Source organism: Sylvia atricapilla, chromosome 3 (genome assembly GCF_009819655.1).
Source record: "Sylvia atricapilla isolate bSylAtr1 chromosome 3, bSylAtr1.pri, whole genome shotgun sequence".
Taxonomy (NCBI): domain Eukaryota; kingdom Metazoa; phylum Chordata; class Aves; order Passeriformes; family Sylviidae; genus Sylvia; species Sylvia atricapilla.
The window spans coordinates 34497106-34519052 of NC_089142.1; the positions used below are offsets into that span (position 1 = coordinate 34497106).

Sequence of the window (21947 nt, forward strand, 5' to 3'; positions counted from 1 at the left end):
GTGAACTAGTTTATTTGGACTACACAAGGGAAGGAAATAAAATCTACCCTGCAACTCATTTACTGGCCTCTCCAAAGCAAAGATCTGTACATTAGGAGTACACACAATTGCTAGATTGTTTTCCCTCATTACTAGCACTGGATGCAAATCTCACAGGACCTACAATGCAGTGAATAGAACGGTTTCTCCACTCACAGAACCTCCCTGCCCCCTGATCTACTATGTATCTTACAACAGCATCAAAACATCTTAACAACATCAGCAGAGCCATAATATCAGAACAAGTGCAGTACAATGTATTATGCATTCTGATATGAATAAGAATATTGAAGTATTTCCCAAGGGGAAGTCTCTAGTCTTCCCACGGGTTTGCAACACCATCAAGAAAACAAAATTAAGTGCCTATAATCATCACAAATCAATTCTCAAAAGAAGAAACAAAACCACAAACCTTAGTCTAGAAAACATGAACCTGATAGACTCTGCAATGGTTCTTCATAAAAAAACAAAACAAAACAAAACAAAAAAACCACCAGCAGAAAACTCCAGAGATTTTAGGTCAGATATGTAAATGAGCCTACCTTAAGTGAATTAATTCAGACTTTAAGCACTGATTTTCCTTAAACATTCGTTCCTCATTTTTTTTGTTTTCAATTTGTAGCTCTTTCATTTGTTTGTACAACCTCTCATTTTCCTGAGTTGAGACAAAGTTAAAGAATGTTCATAAATTATTGTTTTCTACAGATATAAAACAACTTTCTATGAATCACATATTTTCCCTGCTGAAACAGTGGAAGAAAACACTAAATATTTCATTACAAAGCTTCTAAAATGAGTATCTTACTTTCATTATCTCATTCAAGTGTCTGCTCACTCTGCAGGAAGGAGCTAAGACGGATCCTCTACAAACTATCCCAACTACATTCTAAAAACATGTTCATGGGTGAGCGCTGCTAGATCAGAGCTCCGCCTGTCCACACTCCAGTCCTGGGGACACAAACCATAATTGTTTGGGATGCTCACAGCCATATTGGAAAGACATTGTGTTTATATCAAGGAATTATGCTGAGCATCAGCAGGAAGCTGGTTGAGCTACCAACTGGATTTTACAGTTGCAAGTATTCAAAGGGATTATTAAGCTTGAATTATCTATTTCTCCACTTGACTGAGTAATACAAATCAGGCATGATAATAAGGTTACCTTGAAATCTGCCATTCAGATCTTGAGAAAAACATTTTAAACCCCCAAATTTTCTAGATTTCTAATGCTGCTTAAATGTACTAATTTTCAACTACATTTAGGCAAAATTACTTCAGTGACCATAAAGTATTTTCCCAGCTGTCAACTGAAAAGTTATCGATTTTTACAATTTAGAACATTTACAAGAAACTGTGGAAAAACTTAGTCCAAACTAGATGTGTGAAAGACTTTTTAAACCTGCAATATATTTGCCCTTCACACCCAAATTCCATCCACTTTTGAGAAAACAAAGTAATTGTTTTCAACAGAAAAGCAGTAACCATTAAACAATTTTGTTTCTGGATATAAACAATTTTGTTTGGATAGAACACAGCTCAACATGATGTGTGATGCTACCTGTTGATAACCTTGAATAATGACCTCTTGATCTTCAATCTCTTTTTGTATTTGTGCCAGTTTTTCCTCAGTTACAGGAATTGCTGCTGCATGGGTCCACCTCTTTTCTTGGGTCATCTCTTCCATATTTCTTAGCTTTCAGAAAAAGACACACAAGCAACATGAAAATTTTGTTAGCAATATGGAATCTTCTGCAAGACTACCATCCAATCTCTTCATTAAGTTATGAGAGCAGACCAATGAATAGCTCTTACTCGAGTTTTATAGAAGCATTATGAAACAGAAAAAAGGTATAAAACACTTGGGAAAAGCTAGAAGTTTCTGTTCTTATGTATCTAGACAGGAGGGTATGTTACGAAGCACAGAGTTATCTGCAACAAGGGTATAGTGAAATATACTCTGGGAATATTTCATACAGACAAAACACAACATTGAAAAATGCATCAAGAACTATAAACAGTATCTCAGTATATAGTACTTATCTATAACAAGTGAGAATGAATTACATCTTTCCAAAAAATTTGCTGCAGGACTCTCAAAATAGTGAAGTAAGGGAACTCAGGATAACATGCTTTATCTCCAGGAAGAAAAAAAAAATTGTCTTACAGGCGATAAATGCAACAGCAGGTAGGCATTTATAAAGTTGCAGTGTCTGTGTAAATTTGGATTTTCTGCTCACCAACAACTCATGTAAAGTAACATTGATTCAATTTTCAGAAGCAATGTTTCTTCTCTTCTATAGGCACAGGATACAAGATAATAGATAAAGTACCTTACTCTGAAGAACATAGTTTTCCTGACCCAGACGGGAAAGCTCCTTTTCATGATGTGTTTTCAGTTCCACTACCTTGGCCTCCATCTCCTTCTCTTTTTGTGCAAGCTTGCTGCTCAGCTGCTGAACCAAATCCTGAGCTGTGTGCAGATCCTCCTCTGCTGCTTGTACTCGTTTTAACAGATACAGCTCTCTATCGCAGCTTTTGAAAGGGGAAAATGGTAAGTCCTAGGGCAGACAATTCAGGGAAACATTACACGAGCTGATTGTTCACCAGAACTCTGCTCAGCAATTTTATTTAACTGGTTTATCTGGTTCTCAGCAACAACAAAAGGCACTTGAAAAAACAACCCAAAATACAACCACCCCAACATTTTAATGGCAAAACATCCTATATTTATTTTAATGAGCTACCTTCTCATTTGCAAAGTATATATGAGGAAAACAAGACAAAAAACCCAAAAAGAAACAAATACACCACATACAAGAGTCACTATATTGTTACCAGAATTATTCTATTATACATCTTACTTTTAGAAAAGCAGCAATGCCTCAGGTATTCAATGAATAGCTTTTTATGCAGTTGATAAGGGAGAAGGAAAAACCATTATGGTACCGTAAACTCAGTCATGTTGGAGAAGTGAAAAGACACTATTAAATATTTCATGCAATGCAAATAAGAAAAATCCCTGAACAGTAGTACTGTTTAAACATTCATAGCAGAATATCGTTAAGTTGAAGTTCTATTTAACTTTCTTTTACATTGAAATAGTAATTTTTAGAATTTAATAAGCACTTTAATTATATAGAACCACCAAAGCAACAGCATTATCCAAGCAACTGAAAAGCAGTATGCTTATATTTGCATATTTTAAAAACAAAAACTAGTGTTTGACCAAAGGGAAGTTTTAATTCAATATTTCAGTATTTGCCAACCTTGTGATAATTGTTAAAAGCCTTGACAAAATAGGCCTCCGAACCAAGTTGTACATGCTATAATTAGGAGCATCACTGATTATTACTCACATGATGATATTGCCTGTTATAATCCACAGCCTGGGGTCCAAGATTACTAACAACTGATTGGCCAGACAAAACTCTGTTAATACTTCCCTCCAAAGTTGGTTCACTTGTCGCAGATCTTATTATCCTAGTAGCAAATAAGGCTTCTTCATTTAGGTGGAAAGTAAAATAGAACAAATTAAATTCAGAATTTTATGTCCTTTAAGAAAAATACATGTTAATATAATCCAACCTGTAGGTATATAAAGTATTCTACAACCTGAATTTTGAATGAAATATAGAAACTTGAAAACAATGATAGACTATGGAAACTGGAGGTTTTTGTTGGGTTTTTTTTCAGTAATGAACTGATGACAAGATAAAACAAAACCCAAGAGAACAACTGAAACAAGTAGCTGGATAATAAATCCTTCATGAAACAAGGTTAACCTCACTCCTCCACTTCAGAAGTGGCCACTTATCTAAGTATGCAGAAACAAAACATATTTCAAGCTATGTGGAAGATAAGACACAACAATTTTCAAAACAGACTTTGGAGCGCACACAGCACAGAAAGAAATGCAACATTTATTTGTTGCATCAAATAACAACTTGACTGGAATAAGAAAACAGGAAAGTTTCCCCTAGAGTCACTAACATACATGGAACTATTAATATCTTAGCCTTCTGAAATACAGATAGTAACTACAATTTCCATTTCAACTTCTCCTGCTTAGCAATGTTACACCTGAAAAAAACCCCATCAGACAACTATTCTTTTCCAAATGTCACTCCTTTTTAATGTCACACATCCTTCAGAAAGGTGCCCCTTAGCACTGATTACTTGGGAATTGTTTGGTTCAATGCTATTCTCTTCCTAGCTATAATAGGGGAGGCCCTTGCAGAATGCGGCCAGGTGAGATTAATTTCTGAAATCACCTAAAATTGCTATTGTGAATGGTTACAGCTAGAGAGGAAAGAGCAAGCATGAATGAAGCCAGTGGTCTTATTTTCTCTGTACTTGTCATTCACTTTACCACCTTCACCAGGCCGTAAAAACTCCTCTTCCCCGGGGAGACACAACAATGTACTGAGGAACTGAGGTCCTTCAGTTCAACAGCTGCCACTGAAGCATCTCCCTAAGGTAGGTAACATAATCCTAAACGGCTTTTCCTGACACTGCTTGCAGGGTTTTTAAAAGCACTGCATGCTAGAAATGCACTAAAGCCTGGGTACCTGCAGAGTTACTGGCCCATGCCTCACAGATAGCAAACATGGTCTGCAAAGACACTAAGCTGAATTATCTCATGAAACTCTTCAAGCTTCACCCCAAAATAAAAAGGTTCAGTCCTTTAATTGTAACCCCCGTTTTCACAAGATTACACTGGTATTCTCCTTTCCACAGTGTTTCCATGAGACATGGACAGAAAATAGGACTTCCTTTTTAGTACCTTTTTGTACTCTAGGAAAGCAAAGATCAAAAGAAGAAGCTGAGAACAGGAATTGAGCCTCAAACACGCAAGTCAGTGAATCTTTGCATTTACTTTAATGAAAAATGTCAACCTGTAGATATTAATCTTTGAACACCAGCTTTTTTTATTCCTTCGGTCCTACTGGTGAACAACAGGTAAGTCTCAAACACAGCAGTGGTAAATGTGAGTGGAAACGAAGCAAGACTACAAAGACTCATACAAAAGTCTCTCTCACAGCAATTTCATGCTAATTCAGAAAAAAAACAGTACTTAACTGCATTTGAGTTTAGATTTCTCTATGACATTTGGGGTTTTTTAATATGAAGCATAAAAAGCAAACCTCTCTGGCTCTTGAACTCAGAATTAAAACTCTTAAAACTTAGAATTACCTTTAGATTTTGCTCTATCTGCAGGACTTTTGGCTTTCATACAGGTATTTTTGAAAGTCTCTTTTGGTGTTTTCTTTTCATTAACTGGAAAAGATTGCTTTGAAATTAAACTGGGTTTTCCATAGCCAGAACTTCTAACCAGTCCATGAGGACCATGTGGAGGTTTCTTTTTGTGTGCAGTTGCTGGACTTCTGATATTCTTATGTGACATAGGTTTGGTTGCCATTGATCCTAATCTTTCATTCTTCAAGGAACAAGACCGAAGAGCCTGTGGCAGAACACATTTGTTTAAAACAAGTTTTAGGCTCTGCTGTAAACTGAGGGTAACATTCACCAGTGAAAAACATAGAACCAGTTACCAAAATTACACAACTGTAAGACTCAGGGTGATGACAAGCATTATTTTCAATCAAATTAATAGTAAGTAATTTTGCAGAATTACTTCAGAACTACATAGGGCAAGTATTTTGTATTGGCTCTATTTAATTGATCTGGGAAATTGTATTTTTATTTCAATTGTACTGTACATTACAAGATCTTTTGTTTACCAAATAAGGTAGGTCATGACCAAAGGCTAATAAACAGTGAATATAGACACACAGCCATGAAGAAAGGAACAGTGGCTGGCAGAGGAACCCTGCTAAACTTGATCATCAAAAACAAAGCACTCAACTCCCAAGACCAACAAATGAAAAAGTTTAGCCTGTTTGCCCTGGTGGGCAACCCACTAGGGTAAATCAGCCAAACCTCTGTCCCTACAGTGCCTTGCACACACAAGAGATAATTGCCTAAAGGAGTGTGAATCTAGGGGATGCAAGGAGAAGAGAATTTGGAGATGCAGGGAGAAGATTTGAGATTATGTAAATTTTGTTCTGGAATGTCTGAGATGATTGTAAGAATATGCAAAATTTACAGTATCTTTAGGAAAAGAATAAAAACTAGGTAAAGAAACAAGTCTGGGAAATAGAGGAAAAAATCAGATTAAAAAAGCTGGTGACACGATCAGGTGGCTGGTCAGCAAGCTTGTCTGACTCAGCTGGACACTGACCATTGCAGTCTCTTCTACATTCTTACTGAACTGCATTTCTAACTGTTCTCTCTGTAAAAATGTTCCCTGTTCTGAGCCTGTTGTGCATTTACATGTGTCCCTCCAATGCTCATATGCTCAGAGACATCACTGTTTTGAGCTGGAGCATTGCAGCAGTCTTGCACATGTTGGGCTGGGACAAGAAGAATCCCACTGGTCCCAGTGTCCACTGGATTTGGTGACCAACAATAGCAATGGCAACATGAGAATTTCATGAAAAAGAACAACAGTCTCTCAATTTCTTAACATCAGAGCATAATCAAGTGACAGGCAGTCTAAAATACCTACCTTTAAAAATTACTTCCATATAACAAAAATCTGGTTGGTAACACTCACTTTTTTAGTTTTGCTTCCTTGTGAAAGCAGAGAGTCTTGTCCTATCTTTTCTCTTAGTATATCAGGCTGTATTTCACTGTTTTGAACTTCTTTCTCAGTCATCCTCTGGAAGTTATCGTCATTCATACTTGTCCGTAGAAAGACGCTTTCTTCTCTGTTAAACTTTTCAACTAAGTTTTTCTCCCAGGCTGTACTATGATTCTGCGGGTCCTCAAAGGGTGAGTGGCTAATGAGGTCATTTTCTGTGCTGCCTACCAGTTTCACAGGACTACAAGAAAAAAGAAGTCATACATAATAAGACTTTTGCCCTTTGCTTTTCCATCACTCTGCAAAAAGCGTGCCATTTTTTCCTTTAGGTATCAGCTGTAAAGACTGCCTGAATGTCAAAGAGCTACTAAGCCTCTTTTAAGATCCATCTTGCAGATTTAGTCATACAGATTCGCTCCCATGCTGTGCAAAAAGAGCCTCTGTTTTTGGGGAGGTAGCAAAATTGGCTACAAAATAAACACCTGTAAGCCTGCAATTAACACTAATAAAAAAAGAGCAGTATTTCTGCTGAGCGCAGCTACATGATAAGCCCCTGAACTCATCTGCTAAGCATTAGCTGTGTATCTGACAGTTCCAAGGCCTGTGCTGTCTGCCCTAGACAGAACAGTTGCACCAAAGGGGGAAGTATGGAGCACAGGTTGGTAAGAATCCCAACAGTGGGGTTTGATCTTAAGAGGAATTGAATTTAAGATTATGGAATTCGGAGAGCTAGGATAGGATGTGGGCTGAAATCTTTGTATGGAGAAGGGGAAAGCGCAGAAGACCAGGAAGGCAGAGATCCTAGCTGTGAAAGTGATGAACACTCCCCCAGAAGATTTGACAAACACTGCTGCTTATTACCCAAAGTAAGTAGGGGAATCCCTGGTCTGAACACTATATAATTCATTTAACAGCTCACTGCAAATGCCATAATGCCAGTGCAAGATGTAACAAAATTTCAGTATTCAATTAGAGAAAGAGACAGATGAGTTATTTAGTAAGGTATTTTTCACAAATCGGTAGCAGCTTTAAGTTACTGCAATTCTTAAAAGGCATCTTGAAATAAATACCTTTCAAGGTCCACATCAAAACTTCTGATATCACACATTTGCCCTCTAATTGTTTTCATCAATTCTTCCACAGTAGGTAAATCTAGATAATGAGAAATAAATATAAAATAAATTATTAGGAAAAAAAGTTGTTACAAAGACATAATTTAAAAATGTTTCATAAATGGAGTATTATAGATATCACTAGCTTACTCGTTTCACAACCTTGTACAATACATATCTTCCTTTGAGCTATTTACCTGAATCAACAGTTGACATTTTTTTTGCAGAGATGTCATTATTTTGAGAAATGCTTTGCCCTAAGCCTTCTGAGGCTGCCAGTGCAGAATTGTGCAGTTTCTGCTCGTCAGTGTCCCCCAAAGACTGACCAACATGATGGTATGCCTGCTGTAGTGCTTCCATCTCACTGGTGGTTTGTCCACAGGAAGTACCTGAGAAAAAAGCAGGCTTGTAAGAGACACTACTGGATTTTCTGTTTTGGGAAACATCCCACTGGAGCCTGTGTTTCAGTTACTAGCTTGGTCTATTGTGTGGGGAAAAGAGTGATACCACTTACATAAAAAAAAAATAATTAAAAATCTCATTTTTCTTATAAAAAGAAACAATTGCCAAGTTAATTAGTGCCTACTAAATTGTCTCATCTACAGTTTGCATTCCTCTCCCCCATCCTCCCCCACCTCAATATTTTACAGTACCAAAATTAACAGCTTATGTTATACGACTATTTTAACAGGTGCCATCACAGCCATAATCTGGATATAGGTGGCCTTATACAAGTACTGTTGTGTGAAGTTTGCTAAGGGAATGTATTTAATAATTCAGTTCAATGCTGTCAAAGAAGAATTTTAGATTGAGAAATAACCAGAGGAGATGGTATTTAAATATGAAATTGCAGCATCAAAAGCTGCTTTGCAATAACCAAGCGTAAAAAGGAGTTTTTTTAGCAGAAACATCACTTTTTCCTGAAATATTTCCTCCTGCTTTCAAGATTTATTGGCAAAAGCCAAGAGCTTCAAGTTAATCTAAGAACAAGTGAAGACATTGGATTCAACTATTTTAATAAAGTAAGATTTTAGTTTTTGAGTTTTATTGTGTGGTGGGGTTTTTTTGGGGTTTATTTTCTTTCTTTAAAGTACCCCTTACCTGCTTCATTCATTTCAACTGCACTGACTTCTTCGGGCTGATCATGCTCACCTGGAGCTACATCTGATGTTTCAATGGCCTTCTGAAGTTCTAGAGTAGAATCTTGTGAATCAAGCAATACAACTAAGAAGATAAATATTTAAGTAAATAAAAATCCTCTTATTTATACTTTGTCACATTGGCATTAAAAGTGTGACAAAGAGCTTATCTTGATGTCTTAAGCATACAAAAACTACTATGTAGATTATTTTATTGCCATTAATGGAAAATCAATGAACTCTGATTACAAATTTGAGTTCCGAGAAGGTGTAATAAATATAAAAATACATTGATGATTACCTTGAAGTGTTCATGTAGATTATTTTTAACTATTTCAATCCAACATATTTTCAGTACAACACAATAAAATAAGGTAAAAAAAAAACCAAAATAGTAAAAATCGAGTGAGCAAGTTTCAAAAAGTTACATTTAATCTTCTTCCTCTGGTCAAAGTTTGTATCTTACCTTTAGCCAGCATGCCAGTGTTTGCTTCTTCCTAACAACAACAAAAAAACAACCACAAACAATTACTTTTTGAATATCAGAGGAAAAAATTGAACAAACTTTAGAAGTTGGTCCAATACCTAAAAGAATTTTTAGAACTAAGCAGTTATACATTCTCCAAGAACAGGCACTTCTCTAAAACCCTTCTTAGGACACCAAAAGGTTCTCAACATCTTGTACTCTATAAACCTTCTCACAAGTGAACAGAAATTAAATGCTTCTCTGCATAGAGGAACATTTTTACACCTTTCTGGTTTTCTTTTGCTGTAATTTGAGAAAAGAAAGTTAAGTAGCAGTAAGCACATTATTACACTTCCATTCTAACTTTCTAAACATTTATTAGAAATACCACTAATAAATTTGTTTTAAAAGAACTAAAAACCAATTCAGTTTACTAGTGAAAATGGACACATGAAACTCTATAGACTACTTCTGAAAAAAACCCCAAATCTGAATGTGTGCTCCATGGATGCATCTATGTGCTCCAACCAGATGTGCTACACATCAAAAGCCTTGACTAAGCCTGTGGACAGCAGTGCCCTCACAGCCCATACAGTGGAGATTTTTGGGTCCTTTGTCCAAAGGGCTTCTCTGTATAGAATTACTTCCATCAGTCTGTGCCACTTGTTAGTGTAGATGTCACCTCAATACTCTGAGAGATTAACCACTACCCAGTCCAAGGGCGAGTCTCCACCCAAGTTCATAACTCGTGCATTTCCATCCTCATTTCTTAATTCAAAGGAAGAGTAAGTAGGAAACCCTGTGAAGATCTTAACCCTTCCTATGATCTATCACAGTAAAGTGCACATCCTTGACAGAAAGATATAGTCTGAGGGCCACAATGCTCTTTGAGACAGTATGTATCATATAAAGGTTTACTGTATTTAGTTACATATTGGAGAGCTTTTAAAATCTCTGCAATAGAAACATTTAGCAAGCTGTTCTAACAATACCTGTTCTTGAGGACTTAAATCAACTTCTGACATGATGTTTTGATTCACCTGATCTCCCTCAGTTTTAAGGGCAGGATTAGTATCTGTTTCTTCTTCAAAATCTTCACTGTAGCTACCTAAAAGAGTAAAATAAACATCAAATTGAATGAATAACTCAAGGAAGATAAAGCAGTAAGAGACAGCTATTTCCTTTTCCCCAATGCCTCCTCTAAGAACAGCTACTGCTAATGTTACTCCTTTTACAGGCACCTTTTACTCCTTTCAGAGGCAACACAAAGTTTCCAAAACTGAGCGTGGTACTAAAACTACAGTGAAAGTCACACATAATATCTCTAAATTCAAAGAAAGCTTGCCCTGTAATCAGATATGCTTTGTCTCCTCAAGGTGTACTTGAACTGACCCCTTTTATTCAATTACTCTCTCCCACTTAGGGGTGAAATGATAGAATTTCAACCCTGGAGATAAAGTACTCTGTACACTTACTTTGACAACTCCAGCAGTTCTGAGACTCAGAATCTGTAATTTGGCTTTTTATTACCTACTTTCGTGGACCAAAAGCCACTCTCAAGAGTAAGCACTATTTAAAACCAAGTGTGTCAGAGAATTAACTTTGAAAGCAAGCCAAAGACTTTTCCTTCAGTCTTCTAGATACTTTCACAAGTTTCAGTTCTCTTTTGCTGCATCTCTCCCACTCAGCTCCTGTGGTTACAGGCTCCAGTGTCTGCATTGTCTGTAACACTTAAACCTAGAACCCTTGCAAAACACAGGTTCATAATGTGTTCTTTATGTGTTTATAGTTTACAAATACATTCTCCTCATGCTTGGGAAATTCAAGCCTGACAACAGGACCTCTCAAAGTTCAGCTAAATATATACATTTGAAAATACAATCCATTAAATTACATGAATACACTCTATCATATGCCAGCAATGAAGCATGAAATAAAGAGACATGACAAGTGAAAGACAAATAAGCAAGAAATGTAGCATGGAAATTTAGGGTGGGAAATCAGATAAGAGTAATACTGCAGATAACAAAGACTAAACACAAGAATGGGAAGATGGCACAAAAATACAGATGACAGCTACAACACTGGAGTAAATCAAACATCAAATCAAATTTCAACATCAGGTTTTTTTTTCATTTATGAATGACACAGGGTTTTTACTATTTTTTTCCCTTTTCTTTTGTGTTTTTTTGGTTTACAATAGATTAAAAATCCACTTAAGAAAAGAAAATGCACTGAAGCAAGAGTAAACCCCTTAACCCCTCTGTATGAATAACAGCTACATAGTCATAATGCAAGGACAGCCTAAAAGGCTGATGTAGAACTACAGGTAAAACAAAAGATTGTATTACCAGATTTCTCTTCATGTGCAGGTTCTTCTTCTTTTTCAGCATTTTCATTTCTGAGAAATAAAATAAAAATTCTACTCTCTTTTTGGACAGCAAATAAATACACCCTTTTTCTTGGAACTCTACACTCTGATACTTCTTAAACTTAGTAATAAAAGAATAAATTTTAATTTGCCCAGCAAATCAAATCAAAGGTAAGAAAAGTGGTAAAGCGTCAGCAATTATAAAGTATTTCCCAGCTAAAATTCTTAATCAAATTCTTTAAACTACTCCCTTTCTGCATTCCCTTCAAGATCTACGTTAACTCCTCAAAAAATACTTTTTCATCAAGGTTTGCCTCCTGTTCTGACCCTGTCATTTTGGATTAACAAAATAAATTAAAAAAACACCCACCTCATCTTTCTTTCCCCTTTTCCCATAAAATGGAAGTTTTATCCCTATCCAAAGCTCTCCAGAATTCTGACCCTCCAACTGTTTTCACGTTAAAGTCACCTCTGAACTTAGCATTTTCAGCAACAGCAGCCTGAACTTCTCCTTCATCCATTTCTCTCACAGATGTTTGAACTCATTTTCACGTAACTGATTATAAATGAGCTACCCTAGTCTATGAAGATTAAGCATATTTCCTCTAGATTAATTTGTAATATCATGTCTAAAATCCATTTTCTTGTTATTATCAGTCGTTACCTCTTCATTTAGTTATTCCTTACGATTAAGAAACCGATTTGTTACTACTGAGTTATGCACAAGACTGTGGAGCTACATTCATTCATCACCAAGTCATGCCCTCACTTTTATTTATTAAGCTCATTTCCATTCTTGTCCTTAAGTAAAAAAGCCAAACCACAATAAACAAACAAAATCATATACAGGATAACATCCAAAATATCAGTGGCCATACCCAAGCCACATGTGCCCACTAAAACAGTCCACAACTTTTCTTCCCTCTAAATTACCGTACAAATGGCGCGAGTATGACAGAATCATTGGAATCCAGCTCTTTATTTAATCTTGAATAATCAATAGTAGAGGAAGCTTCTCGTTCAAGCTTGGCAAAGAAGATCTCTTTTTCTTCTTGTTCTTCCAAGGTATCCAATCCAACTCCCGTGATACTTTGATTAGGCCCAGAAGCTAAAACTGAATCTAAATTTCAAAAAAGAAAATAAACTGTGTTTGTGCTATATGTCCACACAGAATAGCCATAATAGTTAACAACAACTACAGACAGACTCATAAAAATTAATGGTATCAAATCATCATAAACTAGTGAGACTTCACAACACAGTTGACAGAAGTGAGTAATTTTATCTAGAAATGAATTAAGGTAAACCGCTTTTAATAGTAACATATTTAGATCTAGTTATCTCGATGAAATGGTTGGGGTCTCAGTTCTCACCATTTGTTTCCAGGCTGTCTCTACTCAAAGAGACAGCATCGCCATTACTTTTCTGAAGCTGCATCTTTTCCACATCCATATTTTCATGACTTTCTCCCACAGGCTGTGAAGTGTTCTGTATCTTGACGAAGGTTCCATTGCGTTCGCGCATTCCTAAGAAAAACATTGCAATATTCTTGACTACCATCTGAAAGCTATTTGACACATCAGTCTTCTAGTCTTATTCCAGAAGCACCAGTTTTAATCTCACATTGCAATTGCAAAGATATGCAGTCTCATGATTCACATTCACTTGATTTTCACTGATTCTGTATGTAAATCTTGCTTAATTAATTAAGCTATTATAAACATTGTCTTCTTATCCTTTGCATGCATACCAAAAGTTCAGCACAAGTCAAATGTAAAAACTAAGTTACTGTCACATTACTCATGAAAGAAAATCTCACTCACATTCCCTATACAGAAACTGACATTTCTTTCTTAAAACCCAGTTCATTTTATTTGATCTACTACCTCAGATCACCACAAACTTTTTGAACTTGCTAAGCCATTGGCTTAGCTGCTACATTTCGTTTGTTGCTTAAAGGCTAAAAGGAAAAAAATAGTAATCAAAGTATCTTAAAAGTCACTGATGAACACTCAGTTCTCCCATTCTACATATTTATGCAACTACTACTTGTAGTTGCTCTCCTAATTGTAATTTCACTTTTGTGAGGGCTCAACATCACCTTAACTTTATGCTGGCTCTCAGGCATAATGCTACCATATCTACTTCCTTGTGGAAGACTAAAAGCCAGATATTGCAGGATGTTCCTAGTTCAAAAACTCCCTTCTGGCTGCCTGCAAAACACACACATTTATACTTAGATTCTGAGTAAGTTCTTGTTGGAGAACGGATAGGAGAAAAACTGCTTATGCATTTTATCAAATGACACATGGAATTATTTAACAGTTCTCACAGAAGGGAACAGAAACTAAGTCCATCTTTTCCGACATGAATCGTCAGTTGGTAACACTTGGAATTTCTTGCTCTGTCTGGCCACATGATGTCGAGACTGTAGCTGTGTCCTTGTACTGAACACACCAGAAGGGGTGAAGACACTGACAACAGCTCATTTCCTGCTGCAGGAGACTGGATGAGATCCATACATCAATAACACTAAAATCAGGCTTCCATGTGCTGACCAAGGGCCTCAGCTCTGGGATCTTCCTCTGTTCTCTTACAGGTCCATACAAGGCCCATTTAAAAATACCATACTTGCCTAGATTGTGACAATGGAGAATCCTTTCCCTTTGGTACTGAAAATGTACTCAGAGTGAGGGGAGGTGGGAAAGTAGGAGTCTCAACATCTTTTCTCTCTCTACTAGGCAGTCCTCAGCATGTTCATCTGATTGTAAGAGCCTCCTTTTTAAAAAGTGGAATAGGTTTTTTTTTCTTGATTTTAATGACAAAGTCCCCTTGGATATCTTATTGGGAGGCTAAGTGCATAAGATTGGAAATCCACATCTTGGAAATCCACATTCCTGTATCTAACCTCAGCTCTGTCCTCAATATAGAGCTCTGACTGACTTGCCTTGCATGCAACAAATAAATGTCAGAGACCTTGTCTAAAGGTCAAGCTTCACATGTATAGAACAGTTAATGCCTAAATAAATACATATTGCTACACTGAAAAGTAGAAATTGGAAAGCTCAGAGTGCTGAACGAAAGTAAAAAACTACAAAGAGCCCATTTCTCAGGTAGTCAAATGTAGTAATTTAAAGTAATTTACTTAGATGGCACTCTATTCTAGTTATCAAGCCAGCAAATAGGAGTCTGTTTGCAGCTGGGTCACAGGTTTTTTGCAGAGCTTTAGAACAGCCATAATCTCACCAGACCTTCAACACCCTCTTTTTGAATGAGAATTTATTAGCAGAATGAAATAATGCTAACTGCAACTGACCTCCTATGTAGGGATTTGCAAGAAAGGAGGAGATTATACAACAGTTAAAAAAACCAATTAGAATGCTTAATACAACAGAAGTTTAAAGAAAACATTTGCCTTTGTTTTTTTATTTAAATCACCTCATATCCAGGGAAATATCTCAGCAGATGTACATTGATCTTGAAGGCTTCACAGAGTTTACATAAGCTATCTAATAATTTTTAAATGTTTTGCTAGTCAGGGTTTGAGTGAAATCAGAGTTTTTTTTTTAAAAAGCACCTTCCATAATAATCTGAAAATTAAATACTGCTTCTGCAGCCATTAAACTTTGCAATTTAGCCATTTTTAACACCCAGACACACCCCCCATTGCTAGTGAAGGGAAGAGTATTTGTTTTCTCTCGCCCTCCACAATCTGAACTCTGAGAAACCTATCAAACTTGGAGAAAATATCAACTCATATGGATTTAACAGTCTCTTCACCGTGTTTTTAGCTGTTTGAACAGTCCCACGGATTTCAGTGAGGCTAGCAAGAGCCATTTGATTTTGTTACTTCTCCTAGAAGCTTCTTAAATAGTTATCTTGAATGCCAAAGATTTTGCCACCTGTATGTTTATATGCAACATTTTGTAAGGCTAATGATATATGGTATTCTTTTTTAAAGTACAGCCACTTAAAATTAAGAACCTGAGTTTCACTTTGAAGAATATTTCTAACCAACACAATTGCAGAGAAACATTTAGAAACATAAATACAAAGGACTCAAACTGATAATGAGAAACATCTACTTCACAAAGTATCTTCTTTCTTCTTAATCTGACCAAGTCTGTCAGAATTGAGTCATTTTACCTTTTTAATACCATACAAAATGCAGTAGATTTGTTACCCTCAGAACCATCTGGACTGGCAGAAGCAAGGGCTCCTTCTCCAAGGGCTCCTTCTTTGTTTAAGGATGAATCTTTCTTGTCCTTATGAAATTTTTCCAACATTTTGGATTTTGACAAAGCCTTGCTGCAAGATGCACTGGAAGATTGAGAGGGAACTACTTCTAAGTGTACATAAACATTATAAATTTTAACACATAGTGGACAGGGAATAAAGAGAAGAATGAGATGTGAGACTTCAAAGTGACATTCTGAAAATGTAATACAATTCAGTTTCTCATACATTAAATTACCTCTAATTTTCTACCTATAATTAAAAACTAAAGCTAATACTTATAACTTCTGGAAATAAAACTACTCTTCTCCATCCTTTATTTTTAAAGATTCTTGATCCATGTATACTTTGTATTCAATTACACTGTTCTAAGAGCTCAATAAATGACCTGAAAACAAAGAAAAATAGTAAAACTACTTCAACAGTAAAAGATTTTTACTATGAGGTTTGAAAGAAAGCATCTAGACTGGTTCAAAGAAAAGTGGGAAAACATAGGTACATAAGTATAAATTACTACTGTCTTTATCACTGTCAGGTATAAGAACTGCATTTGTTTGCTCAAATGCTTGTGGGGACTTGCTCAGCAGCAAATACAAAAAATGCTTTCCACTCACATTAACAGAATAAAGGTTTAGATAACAGCACCTATGCTGAGAACTGCTCTCATGATCAAAGAACCATAGAATGGTTTAGGTTGGAAGAGACCTTAAAGATCATCCAGTTCCAATGCCCCTTCCATGGGCATGGATACCTTTCACTAGACCAGATTTCTCAGAGCCCCATCAATCTGGCGTTGAATACTTCCAGGAACGGGGCATCCACAGCTTCTCTGAGCAACTTCTTCAGTGCCTCACCATCCTCACAGCAAGGAACTTCCTAATCTAAACCTACTCTCTCTCAGTGTGATACCATTCCCCCTTGTCCTGTCACTACATGCCCTTGTCAAAAGTCTCTTTCCATACTTCTTGCAGGCGCGTTTCATCTACTGCAAGGGCATACTTAGGTCACTGTGAAGTCTTCTCTTTTCTAGGTTTAACAAACCAAATTCCCTCAGCCTTTCCTCATATAAGAGGTCCTCCACTCCCCTAACCATCTTAGTGGCTTCCTCTGGACTCCTACATGATAGCTACACTACAGCCTTTATATACCTTAGGCTAGCCAGATGGTCTGCATTTGATTTTGCCATGTTGAAATTGTTATGCTGGAAGAGGCTTCAAAATTGAATAATTCTGATAAAACTCTTAATTATGGGTCTTTCGAGTTTATCTTGACAGAAGAAAGAGTAGCCTATGACATCAAGCCAAACACTTCTGCTATTTAGAACAGGAGTACAGGGATATGTGACCAGAACTTAACACAGCTCAAACATCCAAGATCCATTGGATCCATTCTGATACAATGCATAGGTCCTTTACTCCCGCAACTGATGTGTAAGCTCACTAGCAAGGCACTACTTCTCTAGATCTATATTCTCCCACATGTATTGGGAAACTAGAAGTGTTAACACTGCACCATCTATTGTAAATAACACAAACACCCGATACCCTTTAAAACAGTAATTTTAAATAACTACAGAGGCACTCCTATTGCTCATATTTTAAACATTAATCCTAATCTGAGAAATAAATTAATTTTAAGTATTTATCTCCCAGACTGAGATGCTTTCCAGCCATTCTATACAAAAGAGGCTTATGAAAACATATACATACATTTTTGAGAGCTGCATATACACTCAAGAAAACTAACACAGGGAGATGTTCTATAATCTACAAACTAGATAACCAACAGGATCCAAAGACCAAGTACCAAATATTTCATTGCCATGGCTCTCCAAAACAGTACTGATCTGCTTGAATTTAACACAAATGCCATGCTTAAATCAGGACAAAGTAATTGTTATTGTCTTTTATATATAACTATTTAATGGATCAATTCTTATAATTCCTACTTATTCGCCAGAGTTTCTTTTCAGATAACATAAAATGACTCACATAAAATGCTGAATTTAAAGTTACACTGACTAAAACAATTCTGCAGATTAAACAATTTAAGTAAGTTTTTCATTTATACCAACAGCTGTTTCCATTCCAGGGGCAGCATGCACAAAGCAGCACAAGGGAAAAGAACCACATCAATAGAAAAGAAGTAAAATGCTTATCTGACTGCTGTCTTTGAAATTAAACAAGTAAACCAATGGATATTAGTATTTCTCAAGTATGAAATGCAGGAAAGTGTATGAGACTTTCTATTTACTAAACACCTGCTTAGTACAGGTGAGAGTATTTTGTTCAGATTTTTGAAGTTATTTCCCCCTTTCCCCAGACTGACATTCAATACTGTCTGTCCTACTTCACCACTATATGTAGTGATACACAATGCTACAACAATTCAGCAAAATTTCACATAATTATTAGTTTCTTCTGAAAATGATAAAAGAAGTATGTGGCAGCTTGGTCAAATGGACAGTTTGCTAAGGATTTTCTACAGGAAACACACTAGTAATACAAGGTTGATACTGGATAAATATATTAAAACATGTTTAATCAAATACCAGACTGGGAATCTGAATGGGGAATCTTTCGTTCAGTATTTTCCACTACTTCAGCATGGCTTTCTGTCAGTTTCTTCTCTTTTCTCACTTTCACAAATTTTATTTGAAAATCTTGAAAAGACAAACAGCAGGAAGAGACATGCAAGCAAGACAGGACAGGAATTCTTAGTATCCAATTTCTTTTTCCCATTTAAATGACAAAAACAAGTAGAAAGGATATTACCTAGGTCTCTAGCCTGTCCAGTATGGGAGACAGTGTCTTGAATCATAATCTGCACATTTGTTTAAAGCTGAAGAACAAATAGTTTAAACGTGTCTAGAATAACTAGTGAAATTATTTTGAAATGTACTTTATACTTCTCAGTGAAACAGGCTGTTAGTTTAACTCTCTACCTATTTCCTGGCACTTCTGTAACAAGATGCCTTGGGAAAAAAAAAGAATAGACAACAAATAAGTGTAGAGCACATATTTAATCTTCTTCTCTTTGTCTTTCAAGAAAGCATGATATAAATAACGAAGTAACTCAAAGTCAGAACCTCAAACAGCAAGCAACATATCAGCTTGGTGGATTACAGAAGCTAATTATCCAGGTTTTCTTCAGATAACATTATCTCTATACAGTCATACCCAAAGACATCAACTTATACATACAGAGTATGAATTTGTAATGAATGCAGTGCCACACTGTGGGTGAAGGTAAGATTTATGCATTTATAGAGGTTTGATTCATGATGATAAAACAACTTAAAAATACTAATACTATTAGCTGACAGTCTATTGATTCTGTCCTATCTGCAATACGAAGGTTCAAGCCTAGAAGGACACACAAGGATCTCTACAAAATTTTGAAGCATGCTGACATTACACTTACCAGAAATTAAATTAAGCTTATTTTCATGTTTGTTACCATCACAGCAGTGTTATTATTTTCTCCCATAGGAAATTATTTTGCTATTTAGAGGATGTTTACATATAACCTTACAAAGACGTACAAGGCTAAATCATCACCTTCTCAGTCCTCCAGGGCAGTAAATTACATTGCAATGCTGCTGTGCCACCAACCACTTTTAAGAGGTCTGAGCAACACACTGTACAACATACACGTGCTGAGAATATTAGACACGGCAAAATGGTATTTGATAAAGTACTTGAAAGCACACAAGACAAACAGAGAGATACACAGAGGAAAACATGAATAGTTCTGAAAACCTATCCATAGTGAATTCCTTACAGTCACCCCCACCTGTCATTTTAAAACACCACAAATACATCTACATGAACCAAAATTATAGAGACATAAAACTGGAGAGGAAAACTCAATTTATCCCAAAGATGGCTAAGATGGTCTCTGCAAACGGCTCTCTTTTGACTCTAGGTTAATTGCCCTACAACTAGACCCTAGAAAGGCATTCATCATAGCACACATTTTGCAACTGATAACCATTTGCAGGAGTGACAAATATAACCCCTTCCTGATGGGATGACACAACCAGGAAATCCACTTCATGCCATAGAGTTACCCCCTTCTTGCCAAGACAGAAAGAGGACAGCCTTCTAGTAGGAATTAAAGGCCCCTCTGCTTGGCAATATTAAACCAGTAGGTGGGGTATGGCTTATTGCATATGCTCCATGAGCGTGGTATTCTAGGCAGAGTGGTGACAGAGCAGTAAATGAAATAAAATTAAAAATCTGCCCGGCAAAAATGGTGCTCAGGGAAGAATTCTGTGCACAGATCTGGCACATTTGGCGTACACTCCTATATTCTCAATTTTGTTATGTCCAACTGTCAAGATGTTTGATCTCGGAGTCAAAATGTGTTACACATAGATTACTTTCAACTCCCTCCAAAAAAACCCCAAAAAACAGCCCCTTATCAACAGTATGAATATCAACAGGCCAGCTTCTTTTGCTTGTAAATTGATTCCATACTGGCAAAACTGAGTAGGCTCACCTTCTGAATGTTTTCTGTTAAATGAGAAACTTTTCTTAAGAGAGACCTTAAAAAGTTTACCAGATATTTCATACATCAGTAAATTGTAGATCAAGTTTGTTTCAGTTCTAATAGCTTTACCTCTAGTTAACCCGAAGAGCTGATAAGATATTCTTATTTTAAAAATTACAGTGGTGGAAATCATTTGGATAGAACATCTCGATATAATCACATTGTTTCTTGTGATTCTGTTTTGAATTTTACTTAATCCACACAAGCGTTGTTCTCTAAAACTTGTAATCACCTTGCCCTTTAGGAACCTATTCCAGTGTGTTTTCTTCCATAAGACTTGGGTTGCCCCAAGATTCTCAGAAAAACTATGGAAACAAGCTGAACTTCTAAAGTCACCAGAAAAATTTCTTTGATAGTATGTAGAAAAATGAGGTCATGCTAACCTCATAATTCTCACACTACCCAGCAAGATCACTTCATCCTTACTTTATTTGTAGAGCAGTAAGGAAATCATCATATCTCACAACCACCTGATAAGAACTTTCTCATATCCATCTGAGCTTTACATCAACATATTAAAAGGCCACACACAGATAAGAAGTCCGGCTACCACTTATTAGGATTAAGCCTAAATGGCACAACTGCTCACTGCGATCTGACTCCTCACTAAGACAACACTGACAGGATACAGCTCGTCTTAAAATCTGAGACTACCAGAGGTATTTTAACTGTCTGAAGAAAAACTGATTTTTGTAACTTTCTGTTAAGGTCCACTTGCAATTAATACGAATCGTGAAAATTAAGAAACCACGAGGTATATTACAAGAAGAAGAGGCAATCACCCTGTGGAAACTCACTACCACCCATAGGCTCTACTACCTAACAAGAAGACAATGTAGAAATTAAAAAAAAAGAGGTGGAAAGCTTGCAAACAATTATATATTCTCTTCCAGAACTGTGTGACCATGTCAATACTAAACCAGCAATCATGTCATCACAGCCCATTTTGCCTTGAGCCACAGTTCTTGGCCAGGAAAATGTTGAGAATACTGAAGACATACATCTTGGATTCAGCTGCTGTTGAAAAGTTTTTCTGTGCTTTTCCAACCTACTACAAATGTTGGAGTTAGTGTATATTTATACAAATTGGTTTTTTTCCATTACAGTTTTGAAAACAGAAAGCTATAAAAAGTCAGTATAAAGAACAGGTTGGCTACAAAACACATATTTCAGTATTTCTGCAGAGTTTGTAAATTCTATTTTCTAATTATTTCACTATTTATAATGTGTTTATTTTTTACAAGTTTTATTAACTCAAAAGCTATAGAAAAAACCCCAGCAGACAGCTTGCATACACTTGAATATGAACCATTAAAAAATCCAATTCTATTTGATCCTTATGCTTTATAAACTTGCACTGTAACATTCTAAAACACTTGAGTGGTGT

General features: G+C 36.3%; 1 protein-coding gene across 2 annotated transcripts in view; it reads right to left on the reverse strand.

Moving 5' to 3' along the window:
* CEP162 (centrosomal protein 162) overlaps positions 1-21947 on the reverse strand; it is a 44831-nt gene that overhangs the window by 16315 nt on the left and 6569 nt on the right. For both annotated transcript variants that reach the window (XM_066315089.1, XM_066315090.1), the window contains exons 5-18: positions 13144-13296; positions 12704-12890; positions 11751-11800; positions 10392-10507; positions 9400-9430; positions 8896-9018; positions 7992-8183; positions 7753-7834; positions 6656-6923; positions 5233-5500; positions 3396-3538; positions 2370-2597; positions 1598-1732; positions 582-694 (exon numbers count right to left, since the gene is read on the reverse strand). In XM_066315089.1, coding sequence (XP_066171186.1) covers positions 582-694; positions 1598-1732; positions 2370-2597; positions 3396-3538; positions 5233-5500; positions 6656-6923; positions 7753-7834; positions 7992-8183; positions 8896-9018; positions 9400-9430; positions 10392-10507; positions 11751-11800; positions 12704-12890; positions 13144-13296 — 2089 coding nt within the window. The remainder of the gene's footprint in view (positions 1-581; positions 695-1597; positions 1733-2369; positions 2598-3395; positions 3539-5232; positions 5501-6655; positions 6924-7752; positions 7835-7991; positions 8184-8895; positions 9019-9399; positions 9431-10391; positions 10508-11750; positions 11801-12703; positions 12891-13143; positions 13297-21947) is intronic.